Below are 21,453 nucleotides of genomic sequence, written 5' to 3'. Positions count from 1 at the left end.
GGAAAGGTGGGATATAATTTTTGTTAATAAATAAAATAAATGTCACAGCAAGGCCCATCTTAGAAGAGACATCCCGTCCTGGATATGAAAGAAGGGGGAGAAGAAATAGCTCAGTGATGAAGCATCTCCTCGGTGCTGGTGCAGTCTCAATCCCTGGATTCCCCAGTTTAAAAAGGTGCTTGAAAACTGGAAGCTGCTGCCAGTCAGCGTAGGCCATACTGGGCTAGTGAACCAGTTGTCAGACCTGGTGTAAGGCAGCTTCATGCATGGCTCATCTAGACTAGCACCTTATCAGTGGCTAGTTAGATGCCACCAGGAAGCCCACAAGCAGGGCCTGCAAACAATAGCCTTCCCCTGCTGACTGTTCCTTGGCACCTGACTGGGTGAACTGAACACAGAGGTCCTATTTCGGTATAATGTAGGGCTGCCAACCTCCAGGTACGAGCTGGAGATGTCCTGCTATTACAACTGATCTCTAGCCTATAGAGATCAATTCACCTGGAAAAAATGGCCACTTTGGCAATTGGCAAACCCTCCCGTGGACGGACCTGGCAACCCTAGCATCATGGCTAAAAGCCAGACATATACCTTCATACTTAAATTTGCCACACCCTTTTTCGGTTCGCTGCACAAATGTTACACACAGGATTAATTTCTAACAGCCGCTATAATCCAGGTGGTGGTGGACTGCACTTGAGTTTGGGATGAAATCCCTTCAATTGTTCACTTATCTCTTAGTTGAAAACCTCAAAATGTAAAATGGCCATAGAAGCAATCACCCTCACAGCGTCGTTGCGAAGGGCCACAATTCAAAACAAAAGGCCCCGATGACCATTTGCACATGGGAGGTTTTGCCTTGGATTTGCTGCTCTCTAGATGCACATTTTTCTCGTCCGAATTCTCAAAACTCTGCATGGCCCACGCATAATTGCCCTGAGCAGAAGGTCCAAGAAGAAACGACCATCATTTGCAATTGCAAATGCCCCCTTTCCAATGCAACACACATACAGAATCTGATTTAAAAGGGCAAAACAGTAATAAAAAAAGCCTCTCAAAGTCTTCAGGAAGCTTACTTGGCGACGCTGACCAGTGCTAACAACCCAAGACGTCAATTATGAGTCCGAAACAACAAGAGAAAAATCTACATTGACCGAAGCCGGATTTAGGTTTGATGAGGCCCTAAGCTATTGAAGGTAATGGGGCCCTTTATATGTCCAGCTGTCCTTTGTCAACAACAAATTGTCGCTGTTTTTTGCGTTGAATATATGCTATAGTGTTAAGTTGCAGTACTGCAGTCAAAAGCTCTGCTCGCGACCTGAGTTAGATCCTGACGGAAGTCGGTTTCAGGTAGCTGGCTCAAGGTTGACTCAGCCTTCCATCTTTCCAAGGTTGGTAAAATGAGTACCCAGCTTGTTGGGGGTAAAGGGAACATGACTGGGGAAGGCACTGGCAAACCACCCCTTAAACCAGTGATGGCGAACCTTTTAGAGACCGAGTGCCCAAACTGCAACCCAAAACCCACTTATTTATCGCAAAGTGGCAACACGGCAATTTAACCTGAATACTGAGGTTTCCTCCCAGCTGGGAGGTGGGGAGTCCAGGGAAGGGGGGGGCGGCAGATTACTCCCAGCTGGGCAGCGGGGAGTCCAGGGAAGGGGGGCGCTTTGGAGTGGCAGGGAGTCCAGGGAAGGGGGGGTGCTTTGAAAAGCAGTTCAAAGCCCCTGCCGCCCAGCTGGGCGGTGGGAGTCCAGGGAAGGCAGACGCGACGGCTGCGCGTGCCCACAGACAGGGCTTGGCGTGCCAAGTCCGGCACACGTGCCATAGGTTCGCCAACACGGCCTTAAACAAAGTCTGCCTTGGAAACGTCAGGATGTGACATCACCCCATGGGTCAGGAATGACCCGATGCTTGCACAGGGGACCTTTACCTTTAATTTAGGGACTTAATAGGTATCTAAAGCCATTTGCACATAACAAAATATGCATTTTATCAAAGTAATTGTTGAAATGAAACACAATTAAGAAGAAGTATATTAATAGTGAAATAACTATTATTTTCTTTAAAAAAATTTGCCCCCCCCCCCCCAAGAGAGTGGGGCCCTAAGCTCCAGCTTGTTTAGCCTAGACGTAAAGCCGGCACTGAGTCACGGGCTACGGCTCCCAGGTCTCTCTCCACTTCTCCGAGTTTTGAAATTCGATTTGGACAGCCAGGGCTCGAGCGTTAACGGTCCCCCCCACGCCGGGGAGCAATGGGCGTGGCCCTCCTCGCGCGCCGCAGAGCGCTTCAAGGCAGCCCGAGGCTCCGGCGTCCTCTTGCAACCCCCCCCCCTTTTTTGTGGTGTTTTTTTTTTTTTTTTGCGGGGCGGATGGTTTCTGCCTCTCGCGGCGCGCTACAGCGTCCTGCAGGCCACGAGGCGCGCCGGTTGTTGCCCAACGCAAGGGGGCGGGGCCCCGCCGCCGCCGCCTCTGCGCGTGACGTGGGGCCCAACTTAATTCAAGCCTGCGGTCTAAAAGCGGCTCGGCGCGCGCGCGGGCTCCTTCTCCCCCCCCTCCTTCTCCTCCCCTCACAACCGAGCCTCGATGCCTCTCCGGCGGTCCGAATAAACTTCCCGCCGCTTCTCTCCCCCCCCCTTCCCGTTTGGAACCTCCCGCTGATTTGGGGGAAAAAAGGGGGGGGAAATGAAAGAGAAAGAGGGTGCGAAATGAAAGCCCTTTTTGCAACCTGACCTTCTTTTGGACTCCGGCCAGAGGGAGCTTCCCAAGCCGCCGCCGCTTGCCATGGGCTTGCCCACCCGCTGAGGAAGGAGGGGGGGCACTGGGGTCGTTTTGCTAGGCTGCTCCCAGCCCTCTTCTCTCTTTATTTCTGACGACGTTCGGGGTGGGTTGTTTTTATTTGGGGGGGGGAGGAAGACGACTTGGGTGCAGGTGACACACCCTCCTTGCCCGCCCGCCCGCTCCCCCCCTCCCTCCCTGCTCTCCCTTCATTCACCCGGCTTCTCTGCCCAGAGCGACATCTCGGTCAGGTCCTTGTCGGTGGCTGCGCCTCGCCGGGCAGAGGCCGATGAGGGGGGGCGAGCCCGAGGAGGGAGCCCCGGCTTGACCTTTGCGGCGAGCTCGTTCAACCGGCGAGCTCGTGCAACCGGCGAGCTGCGAAACGGAGTCCCTGCGAGGCGGCTAGAGCAGACTGAGCCGAGGGAGGGAAGACTTTCCTCTTCTCTCCCCCCCCCCCAATTCTGCAAGGAGGAATAAAAATAATAATAATAAAGGCTCGCTGGGGCAGCTCGGTCTCTCTTTCCAAAGATGTCATCTCAAACGAAGTTCAAGAAGGACAAAGAAATCATCGCCGAGTATGAAACTCAAGTGAAAGGTGAGTGGACGCTTTACCTGGTTTTTTGTTGTTGTTGTTGGTATACTTGGAGCCGGTGCCTCCCCCCCCTTTCCCTCCCCCGTTATAAACCTTCTCATGCATCGTTAATTTTTATCGTGCAAACACTGGGATTTTCTCGAGCCGCTCCGCTACATAAGAGCGGTGTAGGGAAATCACGGCGGAGTAGTGCAAGCTGCATTGCAGTCGTGTGAATGGGGGCTTCCCCCCCCCCCCAAAAAAACGCACTCGCACGCTCTCGGTTTGGGCGAGAGCCTCGCTTCGTCTCCTCCTTGATCAATGGGGCCTCCCTTTGATTAAAAGCTACAGCCCCATTTCCATGTAGGCGGGGGCAGCCATCTGTACATAATAGATGCCTATGGGGCTGGATTTGCATTTCGCGTCCGTGGAGCCGTGTAGGCGTGGATTCATGTCTTCCATATGTGGGGAGCGTTTCTTGAGCCGGTGCCCGTTTCTCCACATTTAAATGGCATCTAGCGTTGAATGGCAAACGTGAACGCGTTGGCCTCTTTACAGTTTATTTAGCTGGGGCCCCTTTTCTCCTGGGCCACACAGCTGGAGGAGCTGATAAAGCTTTCCAATGAGGGCGAAGGAAGTGATTTCTGACATAAATTATCCAGATATAAGGACTTCCTCTTGCATGTGTGTGTGTGTCTGTGTACATATAAAAATGTGTGTGTGGTGGTGGGGAGGCTTGATGCTTTGCCCTTCTTCCACTCCAGTACATATGACACACCCTTAGGTGAAAACTCTGCCTTAACCGAGAGAAGCTGTTGTAAATGCCATCTTATGTTTTCTTGTGCAGCACCACTGTTGGCATGCCGTAGAACCCACACACTAATAGTGGCACTCTTGATTTTCGCAAGTGTTTTTTTTTTTTAATAAGAACTCTTTCATTGAGAATCCAAACCCCAAAAGATGTATGCCGGTGATTAACACAACACCTTGTACTGTTTGCTGGGCAACTGAGAAGAGGTGTCAGTGTCTACTTAGGCTTTTCTAATCCATGGATTATTTGTTGGGCTGGTGCTGAAAGAGCAGTTGGCTGGTCAGCTTTTTATGCGCTACTCTGAGCCCTGCCAACCTTTGTGGGCTATAGAAAAAGAGCTCCTGGGCTGGAGGTGTTTGTAGTAAATTATCGCTGAGAACCATCTGCATGAACCAGCCCAGTTCATAGACTTCCATGGTTATAGTTCTCGGTCGCATGCATTTTCAGTTTTTGTATGGGACTCAGCCTTGCGAAACCATATGCACACTCCATATCCAAGTAGCTCAGCTTTCTTTGTAAATATGCAATGAAAGGTTCGGTGTGTTTGTAAGATCTTACGTAAATCGCTTTCCCCTTCCTAGTGAATGGATAAAGACTTGCAGCTTTTGCATTTTTGGGCTTGTGGCTCTCATAAGTGACAGGTGTGCAGTTTAAACCAAGTGGCCTGCTTGTGTGGAGAGAACACCATTACACGGGGCCTTGTGAGCAATGTGTTGTGATGAAAGAGTTGGCATTACAAAGGGCTGTGTAATATGTGTGTGAGGCACTCTAGGGACGCAGTTCCACACTGTCTGCCAAAATAAGACAGGATGAAATCTTGGATCTCTTGATGTCAGTGGAAACTTTGCTTCTAACTTCAGTAGAGGCAAGCTTTGACTGAATATTTTTTAAGTAAAAAAATCCCATAATATCCCTTGTAATTGTTCTTGGATATCCTGTAGTAGTTTCTACAGGAAACTTTTTAATCTGCTGCTGTTGCCATAATGTTGTGCTTTATTCAGTGGTTTCTTCATAGACAGCAGTGGAATAGATTGCAGTGGTTCCCTTAAGAGATTTGTTGTGTGTTGTCTAAGTGGCAATGCAGACTCTGCCTCTGTTACTACTATGTTCTCTTTTTAAAATGCAAGTAAATTTAATATTGGGAGGAGATGCATAGCTGATTTGATTCTATTAGCAGAACAGGCTTACAAACCAAATACAGTATTAAATGCACCACTGAGTAAAACCAGAGAACCCTCTGAGCTGCAGACCTAAGTCTGGTTGAGTCAGTTTTAAGGTTAATTTCACCCCATTTTGTCCAAGATGCTTTATATATATTATGCTGCTTTTTGGATCAGAGGGGCATGTGCCACACTAAGAAGGGTGGTATGAGGAGGGAGACTGACCTTTGATCTGAACTGCAAGGCAACTGTCACAACAGCTCTGTGCCAATGTTTCCTGTCTGGTTATAACATATGAAATTTTGACATCTCATGCTAGAAATAAAATGCCTACCCACTCCATCGATGATCTGTTTTTAAGTTGGGGGAAGATAGTGTCATCTTCTTTTTTAAAATGGTTGTGTATGCAGCAATACTACTAGTTTAGTTCTGGCTAGCTGGGGGATTAACATTTTTCCCTAGTAGTGTCTTTGTTGTGAATTAGTATTTTGAAATACCCAGCAAGAACTGTATAATGATAGTTATGAGTCTGGGAGATTTTACTTGATTCTCCGGCAGCTGGGTTGGGTCAAGTGAATTGAGCTGTGAAAAATGCAACCTTCTGGCATAGAGATAGGCTTCCTACTTTGACCCATGTGGATCTATGCCATCATAGATCAAGACTAGACTACAGTCTGAATGAGATTGTTCTTGAAGACTGTTCAGAAACTTCAGTTTATGTTAAAATATCACAGTTCTGGAATAAGGTACAATGAGCATATTACACTAATTATGCAATTCATTAGTTGCCAATTAATTTCCAGGTTCTTTTCAAGGTTATTACTCATAATACCTTCATGGCCTGGGAGTCACATAGATATGGAGCTCCTCTTATTATGCCTTTCTATATCAGCTCCATTAATCTCAACAGGATCGTCTGAAGATTTCCCTCCTGCAGACAGGTAAAAATGGTCTCTGCCCATAATAGTCCATACATGGCAGAATAGCTTACTGGAAGAAGTTAGCAAAGCCCCTGTGCTTTTGTAAGTTGGGGTGCTGTTGTCGATGGTTTAGAGTGGTGGATCTGGAGATCCGGGTTTGATTTCCCCACTCCTCCACATGAGTGGCGGAGGCTAATCTGGTGAACTAGATTTCTTTCCCCACTCCTCCACACGAAGCCAGCTGGGTGACTTTGGGCTAGTCACACCCTCTCAGCCCCACCTACCTCACAGGGTGACTGTTTTGGGGAGGTGAAGGGAAGGTGATTGTAAGCCGGTTTGAGTCTTACAAAGAGAAAGTCGACATATAGAGAGAAAGTCAGCATATAAAAACCAACTCTTCTTCTTCATTGTTGTGTTCCATTTTAAGTCTTTTTGAGGAAGACAGGCAACCAAAGTTATAATTATGACTCCAGAAAAATCATCTTCAACAGGGCAAATGTGGCTGTATACATGGAAGAATATTACTTCTTCTGCCACTTGTGATGTAAATAGTTGTCTAGGAAGCAACCTTAGCCAAAATGGCAGACTCCATCTTCTCTTAATTGTTACAAAGATGTAAATAGCTACTTCTTGTGCAGGAAGGGGAAATTGAGTGCAAAGGGTAAGTAATTGCATCATGATTGCTTACAGTTGTGGGAGTCATCCAGATGCTACTGCCCTTGGGGAAGTCAGGCGGATGTGAAAGCCACCTTCACAGAAGAGTCTGAGTGTCCCATCACAACCCTGTGGCTATACCAGTGACATTCCTGGCTCTGTTCTTAAATGACAGTGTGCAGTTACCTTTAGATTTTGTTTTTAAAACAACCGTGAGAATCAGTCACTATTTCCTGTTCTTTTGAGTATGAGTCCTGACTGATTGCTCAAGAGCCAGTCTAGATATGGCAGTTTCCTGGGTATCAGTATCACTTTGAGTGCTGGCTCTCTCTTGACCCTTTAAAGACCCTATAGGCTAACAACTAGGCCCCAGACCAGTAGCCCTCACCACCGAGGCACCTTTATTTAGGGTGGTGATATTACAGAGGCCAGCTCCAAAAATCAGGTCATTTCTGACTGTGACAGAGTTTTACTTACATAGTGAACAGGCTATTTTAACTAAAATAAGAAAGCCACCGATAAAATCTTGCTGATTAGTGTTTACACTTCCAAAGGAGTTTCCATGTTAGTCTGTTGTAGCAAAAACAAGCCAGAATCTTCAAACTAGTTAGTTTTTGAGCTTGCACAAGGTTCCTGTTCAGTGTATTGAGATTTCCTAAACCTGGGCACAATTACTACATACAGGTCAGTTTCAAAGATAGCATCTGTAGCATACAGTGAATTTGTCATCCTTCTGGCGCTATCGTCAGAACATCTGCAAGGGCTGCCATCTTGGATCATCCTAACCCTATCATTCATTTCAATTTATTGTGTAGTTCTATGCTCTCACATCATGAATTTGTTTTAAAATTTTAATACTGTCTGCTTCTCAGAGACATTAAAGGTGGCTTACAAGACATAAAAGCAAAATAAAATAATGTCAGAGCTATGATGTGCCTTGTAAACTGGACTAATGGGTAGGGTGAGAAATTTTATGCTGATTTGGTGGCAGGTGTAACTTCTAGACTGTTCTGAATACTTGGCATCAAAGGGGTTGAGATGGGGCTCACAGAATAGAAGCTGTTTTTTTCCCTCAATGAGTACTGCTATGGGCTGCTCCAAAACCTTTGTCTCTGTTTGGTATCCATTCACGTGGAGCCGCCTTTCTTTCCCTCAATACAATGGGATACCCCACAGCTGTCAGTTCATTGCACCCAAGGCTCTTGTTCACTTTAACTCTGTCTCGGCCATAGAGGGTTGTTTGGAAAAAAATTAGTTGTTTTTTTAATGTTGTCCAAAAGGCTAGGTGTGGTGTGTGTGTTAGATGTACTGTTTCACTCTTGGATTGCTTCTTTGCATTTTTATTGCGTTATTCTTTAATACACCTTTAGTCTCAGTGAGAGGCAGACTATAGCTAATGATAAATCAGCAGCAGTTCTAGGATTGGCACCCTGTGATGAAAGTTATATCTAAGCAGTTTGTTTCCTCAAATCAGTGTGGTAGTTATCTCTGGCACGGGGCATCTTGTTTGATCTGGCTAGTTGTGGATTTTGTAATTATTTTTTCTGTGTTGTACCATCTCTGTTGTTCATGGGCTATCCTCCAAGATTGCTTAGAGGCAAATTGTTTTTTTCACTGAACGGTGTCATATTATCGTGTATTGTATGTCTATATAGAAACTCCGAATTCTGTTATAACACTTTGTGTAGTTGAAATTACAGTAATTTGAAGTGAGATGATTGGTAAACAGAACTTGCAGTAAAATTTCACTGTAGCAACCATCTTTTCCTTTCCACTCTGGTCCAAGATGTTCCCATTTGACGTGAGCTTGCCTGTCTTTACAGCAAGAAAAATTATTTGTATATTATAGGCTTCCAACTGAACCTTGTTAGACCAAACAAATTATATGACTGAGTATGGCAAAGCACAGAAGAAAAGTGTTTTTTTTTTTTTTAAACAAACACCTTTGCTCTGTTTTGCAACTTGAGTCAAGCTGTTCAGGGCTTTGAGGATAAATCTCTTGATTTTCAACAGCAGTTATCTCAAGAAAAAGCTTCTTTCCACTGTCATGTTAGAAGGGAAACAAAGAGTGACATGTGGACCAAAATTCATTGAGCATGTGCAGTTACAGTATACCCTTCCTTCCCTTCCTGGGGCTTAAAGGACTGTACACATACTCTCTTTACTGGATGTTGTTTAAGGCTACAGGTTAATGCATCAAGGGCCAAACTGAGGAGAGGTGATTGGTTCTTTCTGCTTTGTGATTCAAGGTCTATAAGCATAAAATGGTTAATTGCTTGTTTGTAATTCTTCATAAGGTTGCTTTTTAAAATTAAGGCCAACAAAATTGGGGAGAAGGAGGGACATTTCCAAAGAAATAGTTTGGAAGAGGAATGCTTGTTTTACAAAACTCCTCACCCAAATTACAGTGTAGTTGATCATTCCGGAGAGTGAACAATCAAGTTCAAAATACAGGAAGACCTGAATAGGAGAACTGTAATTGTTGCTTCTCAACAGAGCATATTTTGTTCTTATTCATTTGCTTCTGAGTCTGAAGAACAGCAAAATACCCTTTTGGTATTTGAGCAGTTCTATAAATGAGTGATAATATAATGGCCGGGAACTGACAAAACGTAAAATGGTGGAAGGTACTTTGCTAGGTCAGTTATTCAGGAAAGTAGCTGGAGTTGGAAGTTGGTATGGTAGAACAACTCTGACATGGCTATGCTTGGAGGCGTGCCACACTTAAATCTAGAAAGTCAGAAAAACTCTAAAGCCAAGTGTAAGGCAAGGAATGGAGTACAAAAGCCCCTCAAACTGAAGAACCAGAATCAACAGAGGCTGATACTAGGTGTGGTGGTCATGTAGCTGCTGCTGCTTTTGCAGAATCTAGTAAAAAAAAAAAAACCCCAGTGTGATCTTGTCATGCTGTCAAATTTTCATATTTGGCTGGAAGAGCTTCACCTAGACTAAGGCACACCTATAATAATTTCCAGTCTGATGTTTGTATAGTCCTGGAGGTATGCAGTTGTTATGTGTGTGTAAAGTGTCATCAAGTTGCAGCTGAGTCATGGTGACCCCAGCAGGGAGCTTTCAAGGCAAATGAGAAGCAGAGGTGGTTTGCCATAGCCTTCCTCTGCAGAGTCTTCCTTGGAGGTCTCCTTTCCAAGTACCGACCTTGCTTAGCTTTTGAAATCATGCCTCCTTCCCTCCTTAAACTATTGTTATCTGCTGTATTAATTGGAATATTGACCTCCACTATGGCTGGGTAAGGGGGAAGGAGTGGTTTTTGATTTATCATTGAACTTCATGGGAGGGTTCTAACTTTGCACGATTTCTTTTACATGCATAATATTATGCTATCTCTGAAGGATAAGACCACTCTGTAACTGAACATAAGGTTGCTAGTCTTATTCTTCACTAGACTTCATAATTTTTGACTCTTAGTCTGGTTATGTTGGTGCAATGCCAACATGGTTCTTTGACACTGATGCATTTTGAAGGGGGGGTCTGCCAGCAAAGAGGATCTCATTGGTATCCCATCCTTGTCTAGTCATTGTAAGCAAAAATGAGATAGTACTTCAGTTTATTAGATGTGTATGAGAAGAGATCTGAGAAGGAGATGTGAAATTGCTGCTCTCCATAACATCAAGGTATCCACTTTCCTCAAAGGGAAATCAAGCTGAGCAGCACTAGTATGGTCTGAGATAGGACTAGGCCAGATAGATTAAAATTACGGTAAGTCAAATAAGACACATTGCTTAAACCATAAATACAGTCTGAAGTTGCTGACCTGTTGGGTAGCTGTGGTATTGTAATAATATTTTACTTCTCTGTCCAATTAACTGATTTTTTAAAAAAATTAAAATATCCTTGTCAAAAGTCAACAACATTATAGTTTCCCATAAGGCCCTACAAATGCTGCTTGGCATGGGATACTGACAGAGATCATCTTGTTCTTGGAAGATGTTCAGACTTGGACAAGTTGAGGCCAGCTGTGTGTTTAGGTTTCTTCTATTAGCTGAATTGAGTTTATCCTTCCAAAAAGAGAGGCAGGGAGATATAAAGATCTGCATTTCCGCAAAGTTCTGGTGGTTTTGTGGAAAGGGCTGTACCTGTGGGTTTTGGCAATCTCTGAAGTTCATAATGGATGCTTAATGATTTTGGTTGATATCCTTCAGCCAGCTTTGGAATTCAGATGGTATTAAAGACCACCATATATCAATTCCATAGTCTCACCGGCTTTGTGACCTCTGCATCTGGTTCTCTGCTTTAGCTATGGCCAGAATATTTTTGAGAGCTTTTGTGGAGTGTCGGTTGTGGGGATCATGAAGGATGGCAGGCTGTGTGAACAGAACTGCGAAGTACCTTCTCTTCCATACAGGTTACTTTAGTCTCAGATACACTCACAAGGAAGATTGCTGTTTTGAAATTGAGGGAGTTAGAGTGGAGGGGAAGATTAATAGAAACTACATGTTGGCAGTAGTACAGCTGACATATGAAAATGATAATGGGAGAAAATTGAAGAAGCATGTCCTCTTACTAGAAGATGGGGCTGAAAACTTGGACAGAAGTCTGCAAGGTCTTGGAAAATGTAGATCAAAAAAGAGGGATTAATTGAGAAAACATTGCACACACTTTCCAGAAGAAAAATGTCTACCTAAATTATTAAAATAAAGGCAACTTGCAGTGCAAATCCTAAACAGTTACACCCTTCTAAATCCATGGAAGTCAGTGGGATTAGAGGGGTGTGGTGTAACTGTGTTTAGGATTGTGGTGTTAAGAGTATGTGGAAGAAAGAGCTGTAGATAGTGTACAGAATGGGTGAATGCTGGTACAGAGTAACTGAAAACACACATACAATATTTTTATTGCAATACAAGTTTCTGATGCATTTGATATAGCTGTGACAAACATTGCAGCTATATTAAGAGGCAGGTTTCTGATCCATTGTGTTAGCGACTGTAAAAGGGATGGCTTGGGTATCAGTCTTCACTCTGTAATCCATTAACAAACAAGCAGTGTACAAGAGCACTATTGTGGTTTTGTGGTTAGAGTGTTAGTCTAGGACATGGGAGGACCTGTGTTCAAAGCCCAGTGGGTGACCTTGGGCCACTCACTCTCACAGCCTAGATTATCTCAGAAGGCCATTGTGATGATAAAATGTAGGAGGGGAGAGCTGTGTGTGCGATTGTGATCTTCCCAAAGGAGGTATGGGACAAAAAAATGTGATGGAGCTGTAAGTGGAAAGCTCATCTTAGTGAATTCATGTATATTACTTTACTTATATCCTGCCTTTCTACCCATTGGGAACCCTCTTCTCCATTTTATCACACACTCCCAGCCAAAACTACCTCACAGGGTTGCTGCTAGATAGGTTAGGCTGAGAGTGTGTGACTGACCCAAGGTTACCCAGCAAGCTTCCATGGAACGTGTAGGGATTCAAACCTGGGTGTAGCAGATCCTAGCCAGACACTCTTAACCACTAAACACACTGGAACTATAAGATAGCCTGATCCAAATATATGATAACTTTTGTAGACAGAGGTAGAGGATGAGGGTTTATATATATTTAAGACTTCTGCAAGCATTTAAGAGCATAACTGTGTAGATGCATACCTTGGAAAGGACACTATGTGGCTTCAGAGAAGGCATTATTTCAGTGAATTATGTTTTATTTGTAGAGTAACTGGCAAACGGGTTCACAATATTTCAGCATTTTACGGTAGAACTAGAATGTATTCATAGGTAAAGGAAAGCCTCTGCTCAATTTAGGTATCAATGACCCCATCATGTTGTTCCAACCTCTGGAAATACCATTTGAGTCTTGGAAGTCACTGTTCCTCTTCCTGCTTTATCTTCAACTTTCTACTTTGCACTCCCATATTCATGGTATGGCTAGGGAGATTAAATGGTGTTTTAGGGGTAACTGGACCCTTGTAGTAGATAATAGAAAGTAAAAGACATTAGCAGAGAGAAGTACAGTAACAGCTGATTGATATGTATATTAGCAATACTATTTCTTGTTGTATTGGAATGACTTGTAGCTGCACATGTGAATCGTTTCATACTGAAAAGTCCTAGAGGTGATGTTGGATGATTTCCTGATCTCCAATGATTGATTTGCTTGGCACTAACTAGCCAACACTTGAACTTACAGCTACTGTGAGGTGAGTATATGTGAATTTGACCTTTCACAGTACTAGCAGATAGGACCGTCCAAATGTTAATCTCATACCTGCTGCTACGGCTTTTGACTTTTTTGAGTCATTGGGGAAATTGCACACATGTTGCAGTGTAGTTTGTCTTTAAAAGCAGGTAAAGATAACAGCACCCTTGTGTCCAGACGCCAGTACAAAGTTGCAGCCTAGATACACCTTCTGCTGAATCTAACTAGTTATCTCTCTGCCTTAAGTGAGTATCCTGACTGGTGGCAGCAATCTAGGGCAGAGGTTTACTTCTTCTGACACCATAAACCGAGATGGCAGGGATTGAACCTTGCACTTTATATATGAAAGTTATGAGCTATATATCCGAACCATTGCCCCTCCCTGAGAATTGGAAATCAAAAGTCTGCACTTGTATAAAGCTCAATAAAGCACATACAAAGCACTTTGCAAGCAGTTATATTGTGAGGTGGAGCCTCACCAAAACAATATCCCAAGGATATAAATACAGAGCAAGAACTTGTTATAATGCGATAAATTTACATCAGGTAAGTGTATATACACAACAAAATCAGGTGCACAAAAATTGACAATCCAGAATGGTAATGTCCAAATGAAGCACGGAACAGATTTCAAACTCAATGGGCTTCCGGTAAAATCCCCATTTCAGAGCTTTCGTCAAGCTTCAAGGAGTATCACGTGCAAGTATCACCTGTAATAAAATGCATACCTACATAATATCTCAAAAAATCACAGGTTTGTACTATAATAAATAATTCATGGTTCTTAAAATATTTCGTATATACAAAAATATTTTAGCTTACAAAAATATATATCTTATTAATCTATTATATCTTACATACCAAAGTTTGGAGAGACATCTATTCTGCCATTCTGTTTAAGAGGCTAGCTGAGAGTCTGAAGTTAAACTCAATGAAATCTTTCTTAAGGTTTTCTTGATCCCACAGGTGCAAGCAATCTACTCAATAGTACAAACTCATGTTACCGTAAGTAGTGTGGAAGAAGCGAATCTACTAATTAGAAAAGTTAAAGGAAACTGGAGAGATCCAAAAATGAATTTAATCCATTAGGCATTAAAGTGTCAAAAAGGAAGATGAAGCGTGATTCTTGTTGTGCTAAAATTCTATCTATATTTTGATAATGAAATGTTCGACCATGAAACTGCCAAATAACAAAAAATTGCATATCAGTATCTGAATGTTTTAACTCTTTGTAGTGTGCTGTGAGTGGGGCTTCTAAATTAGAGTTCCTAATCCGGGACCTATGCTCCCCTATACGAAGCTTGATCTCTCTTTTCGTTTTGCCTACGTAAAGTAGACCACATGGACAGCGAATTAAATAAATAACCAGTTTACTATTGCAGTTACTAAAGTGCCTCCCTGAGAATTAGCATACTGTCAAGAACTTGCTGTGGTTCGTCTGGTATTAACTGGAAACATATCTTCAAACATTATTAGTATAAAACATGGTTTAGAGAGCAGTTCTAAGCAGGTCCTTCTCAGATCTATTAAATGGGGCTGTCTTTTGGGAAGTGTTCTTAAGCTTGCACTGTTAAACACCTTAGAACCTGATAGGGATGTTCCAGACCACCCATTTGATAAAGGGCATTGGTTATATGAATGGTGAACATTTCTAAACTGGAATAGTTAATAAGAAATATGCTATTAGAAATAGACCCAGTGTGGAGTAGTGGTTAAGAGTGTTGGATTAGGATCTGGAAGACCTCGGTTCAAAACCCTACTCTGTCAGGGAAGTTGTTGTGTGGATAAAATATAGGGTAGGAGAATAGTGAAAGCGGGTTTGGGCTCCCATTGAGAAGAAAGTTGGGTACAAATGAAGTAAATAAATAAAATATTGGATCCCACCCAGTCAGTTGTTTTGAATTAGCCAAATATGCATCATAGAGATCGAATGGATTGTTCAATATTTTTATTTTATGCTTTCTCCTTGGTGGTTCTCTATGCAGTCTTCAGTAATGATGGAGAAGGTAAGGCTGTTCAGAGAAACTTTTGGTTTCAGAAATAGTTACTACAAATGCTGTCTGCTTTGATAGAGCTCGCGTTACATAATTGTCCCCTTTAATATTAGTGCAGTTGACTAAACACTTTTTAATGTGAAGGTTGTATCCAGGATGCTCTTGGTTCACGCAAGTGGAGGATTGGGAACCAAGGAGTAGTTCCTTTCCCTTACCTTTCTGTAGCACTATTCTAAGGCATTCATCTTTTGAACATATCCTCTCCTGTCAGTTAATGGATAACATATAGCATTTTGATTTCCATGTAGCTGCTTTTCAGAAACTGCAGGTCATGACTGAAAACCCAAAAATTTGACTAGACCTTATCTGCAGTAAATACACTAAAACAGATACAGAGAATATGAATACATATTGTTCCCATATGATTGCACACCCTTGAACATCTACATATTTAAAACTAATGCTTACTTGTCATATTTGGCTTGCCTGGCTGTAAAAATATTTCCACCTTCCATTATCATTGTCAGATCTGCTTTTAGATGTGGGAAAGTTAATCCATAGTTGAGGTCAATACTTTGTACAGTTTTGTAAATCTGGTAGGAAAGAGGTTCTTCTGACTGTCTCTGTAATTGTAAATTGCTTGCTAAGGCTACCATTGACATTGACAAAATACGGATCAGAATCCCCCCTTCTTTGCTGCACCATCAAGTCTTGCAAAATAGACTTGGAATCCTAATAATTTTTTGGGTTCTCCTAGTATTTCTCATTGCCAGTGACTATGGAAGGTGGTCTTTTTTGTTAGAGAGCCCCCTGAATGCAGCTGTAAAAAGAATTCTGCAGACTTTGTACTTGGATATTTTGTGTGTGCTGAAAGCCCTTAGTAATTGCTCAGTGTAATAGGAGAAAATGGGAAAAAATTGATAGGGAATATCATATGAAAGCGATCTTTAGATAAATAGCAGGAGAAAAATCCTGAAGTAAGAAAAACTGCCATCTCAGTGTCATTCTGTTACATAGCTGCAGTTTTATAAACTACGCTCTGCAGATATTAAAAGTTCTCAGCAATGTGGAATCATTTTGTAATGGAGATAAGTATTGGATCAGACATCTATGTAAAATGCTTTAGGTAGGTAAACTGTAATGTTGCCATATCAGTCTGAAGAGCCCTTTTGCCTTAACAATCCTGATGTGCTGGAGAGAGACGCAGCTAAACTTATTTTCCAGGTTGCTTCTCCCTTGTTTTCCCCCACCCTTTAGTCTAGCCTGCCGAGGACAAAATGAGGATGCTGCTTGTTCTAGCAGGTATGACAGGGTAAGAATGATGGGGCAGGAGAAAGTGTGGCTTCAGGGCTGCCAAGGAGATAGGTGGATCTTCAGCGCAGGGGGAAATTCATGTGAAACTCTGCAGCTTAATCCAATCTGAGACTAGAGTAGTAGAAAAATGGCAGGCTCCTTCAAAACAAAGCTGAATTTACTTTCAGAATTTGGCAAACAAAACTGTCAGAAGCAGACTGAGGGTCAGACTGGAGCAGGAGTAGCCGTGCTAACATATAGAGGAGCTCAGTTGTGTGAGCTATTGGGGAAGGAATCAGTGGCTAGGATTTTGCCTGGGTTAGGCATATAATTGTCAAGGATTAGATTTGCATCTTTTAGAGTATTACTTGATCTGGTGTTCTTGATCCAGATGGAGTCTGTAGGAAAGATTGCCTTCTGCCCATCTTGGCGGGTATGCCTGTTGAACCTCTTCCCCGAGGGACAGGAATTGGACTACTGTTATGCATGCTTATTAACTTCGGGTTTAAGGCTACAATGCTGTGTATACTTGGGAGTAAATTCCAGTTAGTTCAATGAGGCTGGCTTTTTAGTTACTTGGGTAGGATCCAGTTGCACAGTACCATGAGGGCAGCATTGCACAGAGTATATTAAACTGTTGGGAAAGGACATTGGATCGACCACGGCAAGTCTTCTGTTTGGTTACTCATTGCCAGAGACATTCTCTAGTGCTGAGAGAGCTATACTGGTCACTATTAGTTTCTGTTCACAGTTATTGGAAGGTGCTTTGAGGTCTGTGTGTGCTTTAATGTTTTCGTTTCTGATCCAGTTGTCTTAGTTCAAGATTCTGGTCAAAATACCAAATACTGTTGAATCCAAAACAGCAGACTCTTGGGACTCCTTAAAAACACTCTGTGTACTTGGTATATAATTCTGCGCTTGTTTCACTCATAGCAGAATCCATCATACTCATCTTCTCCTTTGCTACCATTAGTAGTATTTTGCATGTTGCAGCATTTCTCTATGATGAGACACTCCTCCTTGTGCCATTCCTTGAAGCACTTGGCGATGATCTCTTCCTCCTGAGGGAGAGGCCAAAAAAGGAAAAGCTCCAGGCTAGCAACTTCATTTGATTCTATATCCCTATTTACAACCATGGGAGCTCTTAGTTACCATTTCCCCCCCTAGAGAAAACAAAATGGAGACTGCCTTTGACATGACCAAGGCTAGCTGTTTTGGGTCTTCCCCCCCCCCCCCCACAAGAAAGGATGTAAAAACAAACTGCTCATTTTCAGTCTAATGTGCTTTGGAAGTTTTACCAAGTATCTTATGTCCTTCTGATGAACGTGAACTTGATGGTTTGGTTGTGTTTTTCCCCCTTTGCTGATCATTACAGGGATATTCCCTTTAGTGGAGGCAATGAATGCTTCCTGTCAGAAAAGAAAAGCAAACAGTTAAACAACAACCCAGATCTGCCTTTGGCTGCTAGGGAATATTTTCTTTATGGCCCCAAATTGCAAGTCTCTGCTCATGACCCTAAGGCTTGTTCCTCTTGTATTAGTGTAGGCAATGTTTTGCTCTCCTAGATTATTTATCTAGCACTAAGGGTATGCATTTGGCTAAAGTTGAACCGGAAAAAACCCTATTTTTCAGGGGCGTTTTACTGGTAAAATAAACGGTGGCAATTAAAGGGAGCTTAAAAAGCAGATTTCAAATAATGCTAATTTTTTTTAGGATTATTCAGAGCCGCTTTGGCCTTGCTGCCATTTTCCCCCTCCATCCCCCCTCCTTCCTTCCCCCTCTCCTCCTCCCTCCTTACTTACCTGAGTCAGATCCATGCTGCCTAATGGCTCTAACCTCCATGCCAAGGTTGGAGCCGGCAAACAGCTTGGATAGGGTTGCCAACCTCCAGGTACTAGCTGGTGATCTCCTGCTATTACAACTGATCTCCAGCCAATAGAGATCAGTTCACCTGGAGAAAATGGCCGCTTTGGGAATTGGACTCTATGGCATTGAAGTCCCTCCCCAAACCCCGCCCTCCTCAGGCTCCGCCATAAAAACCTCCTGCCAGTGGCGAAGAGGGACCTGGCAACCCTAAGCATGGATCTGAAAGGCCCAGCATCGCAAAACCGAATGCTGCGCTCCACGGAGCCCAGTGCTCAGCTCTGCGCCATGTATTTTTCAGTTTCGGGTTTAATAAACCTGAAAATTTTCAATGTTTCAAAAAAGCAGAATCCATTATATTTGACTTTTCGGATTTTTCAAACATTTCTGGTTTTATTAAACCCAAACCCAAAAAATACCAAAAAAGGCTACACAGCCCTATCTAGCACCTTCCATATTACGATTTCCCACTAAACCAGTGCTTTGTTGAAGGTTTGTAACGGGTGAAAAACAAGTGTCTTACAACTTGATCTGGGTAAAACCTGAGCTCGAGATTGTGGCCAGGCCTTCTCACTTTGACGGGATCCTGGTGTGTGTGTGTGTGTGGGTGGTCAAAGCACAGGTGGCTTGTGCATTCTGTTTCATTGTATGCACTGAAAGGATAAGCATTTTATTACAGGGTGAAAACTCCCATCTCTGGCAGTACAAATCCTTCCCTTTAAATAAAAAAAAAAAAAAGTAAAACGCTCTCTTACAGGGTTTGCCCATAGGTTGTATCTAGTTCTGGTTCCAGGTGAAGAATTTTAAAGGGCATTGTTGAGTCTGGCACAAAATTCTTGTAGTGTGTGTTAACTGATATATTTATAGTCCCCTGCAAGGAATAATATTTTAATATGATGTGTGCACATTTTTCAGCCTCTGTCACCAGGCAAGATTTATACTTTTTCATTTTAGTGGCCTGCTGAAAAGGGGGGAAATATAAAGAGGGAAAATCTTCTATGTTGAGCTTTTCTTCCCCCATTCTGTCCTGCCTATATTTGGTTTCATCTCAATAGCCGTGACTATCACCCAAAGCAGCAATGGCAGGTTGCCTTCTGAAACACATGGGCAATAAACGTAAATACTGATTGGAACAAATGCCCCACCCGTTGATGCTGAATATTACATTAGAGGCAGACGTTAATGTTTTCTCCTGCCCCTTCTGAAAGTTGAAATTAGTTTGAAGATGCATCATTGCTTCTGGCCATACATTAATTTAAATGTTTTTATCGAACACAGTAGACTCAAGGCATCTTATGAGTAGAATGAACACACATGAAGCAGCTTATACTGAATCAGAGCATTGGTCCATCAGAGTCAGTATTGTCTACTCAGATTAGCAGCAGGTCTCCATGGTCTCAGGCTGAGGTCTTTCACATTACCTACTGCCCGGTCCTTTTAACTGGCGATGCCAGGAATTGAATCTGGGACCTTCTGCATGCCAAGCAGATACTCTACCACTGAGTCACACCTTCTCTCCATATAAATGCACATAAATAATATGAATTGAAACAATGATTTTCAATCCAACAGGCTTTCTGGTACAGGCTTAAAACAGGGCGAGCCAGATTGACTTTTCAGGCAGGTGTTGGTTCTGCTGGCATGGCTCACAAAGGGCCACAGACTAAGAGCCCAGGGCTGAGGCTATTGTGCCTTGACCGAAGCCTCGGCTTTAAATTACCTGCGTTCTACTCTTCTGTTCTTCTATTAAACGGAAGTAACAAACATTCAAACTGCCAAACCTGTTTCTGAACAATGCCTCGTGGACTGAGGAGGGACACTTGAGTATTGCTTTCACTGTTGTCTACAACATTTTCTATTTTAAGCTTCTCCGTCCCCCCTGTTCCTATACTCTTTTTTTCAATTGGCAAAAATAACTGGCTAGTTCTGTGTTGCAAGATGTGAGGGAGAATAGGTGCTGAGCTGCTCATTCAGAGGGTGCCGAGGAGAAATGTGATGATGCTTCTCCCTGTGGTTTAACACACAGGATGCTGTAGATGGATGGCATGCTTGTTGTCCAGTGGTGCCCCCACAACTCACGGGTGCTAGAGGGGACGTAGCAAGCTATTGCTTCAGGGATGATTTTACAAGTCCTGCTTTCAGCTCTTTATTCTAGTAATCTGACGTCATCCTTGTTCCTGAATGAAATTGTGCAGTTGACTTAGTTTAATCAGTGAAATCAGAGGTAGGGGTATATGCTCCCCACTTGCAATGCTTCATTAAAGAGATGAGCTGTGAATGTATAAAGCAGGCTGCTCAGATGCACTGACAAGAAGGACTATAGCCAAATTATCTTTCAGTTTACAGATACTTTACAGATATTCTCAAGGGATGCAATTGGAGATGAAAGATAGATACCTGATTGAGGTAGACCTGTATAGAAATTTCAAAATGGCGATCCACCCACAACTATATGTTCCTCTTCTTCTGAATTAGGAGAGTCGTCAGCTAATGAGGCACCCAAGAGAGAGATCGACTTGGCGGGTTTCAGCAATTGCTTTCTGAACCCTTTCTTGTGCTTTGCAGCCCAGAAATCTTGGCTTGACTTGACTGATGTAGAGTCCTTGCAAATAAATATTTTTAGTATGTTGGCGTAGAGTAAAAGAGCTGGAGTTCTGGCAAGCCTAATAGGACTGTATGAACAGAAAGGAGGGGCCGCCTCTTCCTTCTCTCGTTCCCAAAGTTCTGAATGTTTTCTGCTACTTTGGAACTAACAATTCAGTCTTGGTTTAGAGCTGGATGAACAACAAGCTGCATTTTGCATTTTTCTTCCATTGGGAGATGACTCTAAAGTTGTATGAAATGAAAAAAGCCAAGAGTGAGATATTCTACTTGAGTAGAGGGTTTTCTACATAGAACCTTCTTTTCTACATAGACTTCTTCCTCGGTGGCAGAAAATTTCTAAGCAAATTTGTACACTTCACAGACTTTCTCTGCTCTACTGTTTGGTTCCACAGCCATGTATCAGAATTTTGCTTGGGGAAATGGTAGCCCAAAAATGTGTAGAAGAAGCTAAAGGCTTTGACAAAACTGTACAGATATCAATTATGGACTAATTTTAGGAAGCCTTCATATTAATTAGGAAGGAAAGAACAGATGAGCATCGGGCACAGCTAGCCAACAAGTACGTGAAACTTGCTCATTTCTATTTAGCTGTATTGCTTACTTTCTTCTGAGTGAAGGCTGTTCTATTGGAAGAAGGAGTTTTCCTTCATTAGAAGATTCCTCA

At 42.9% G+C, this 21,453-nt stretch overlaps 1 protein-coding gene across 2 annotated transcripts in view; it reads left to right on the top strand.

Moving 5' to 3' along the window:
* Nucleotides 1–3,299: 3,299 nt before the first annotated feature.
* Nucleotides 3,300–21,453, top strand: part of SRGAP3 (SLIT-ROBO Rho GTPase activating protein 3) — a 255,426-nt gene continuing 237,272 nt past the window's right edge. For both annotated transcript variants that reach the window (XM_056852682.1, XM_056852674.1), the window contains exon 1: nucleotides 3,300–3,366. In XM_056852682.1, the coding sequence (XP_056708660.1) occupies nucleotides 3,300–3,366 (67 nt within the window). The remainder of the gene's footprint in view (nucleotides 3,367–21,453) is intronic.

Source organism: Euleptes europaea, chromosome 1 (assembly GCF_029931775.1).
Source record: "Euleptes europaea isolate rEulEur1 chromosome 1, rEulEur1.hap1, whole genome shotgun sequence".
In the NCBI taxonomy this organism is placed as follows: Eukaryota; Metazoa; Chordata; class Lepidosauria; order Squamata; family Sphaerodactylidae; genus Euleptes; species Euleptes europaea.
This window is presented reverse-complemented; position numbering and strand designations above follow the sequence as displayed.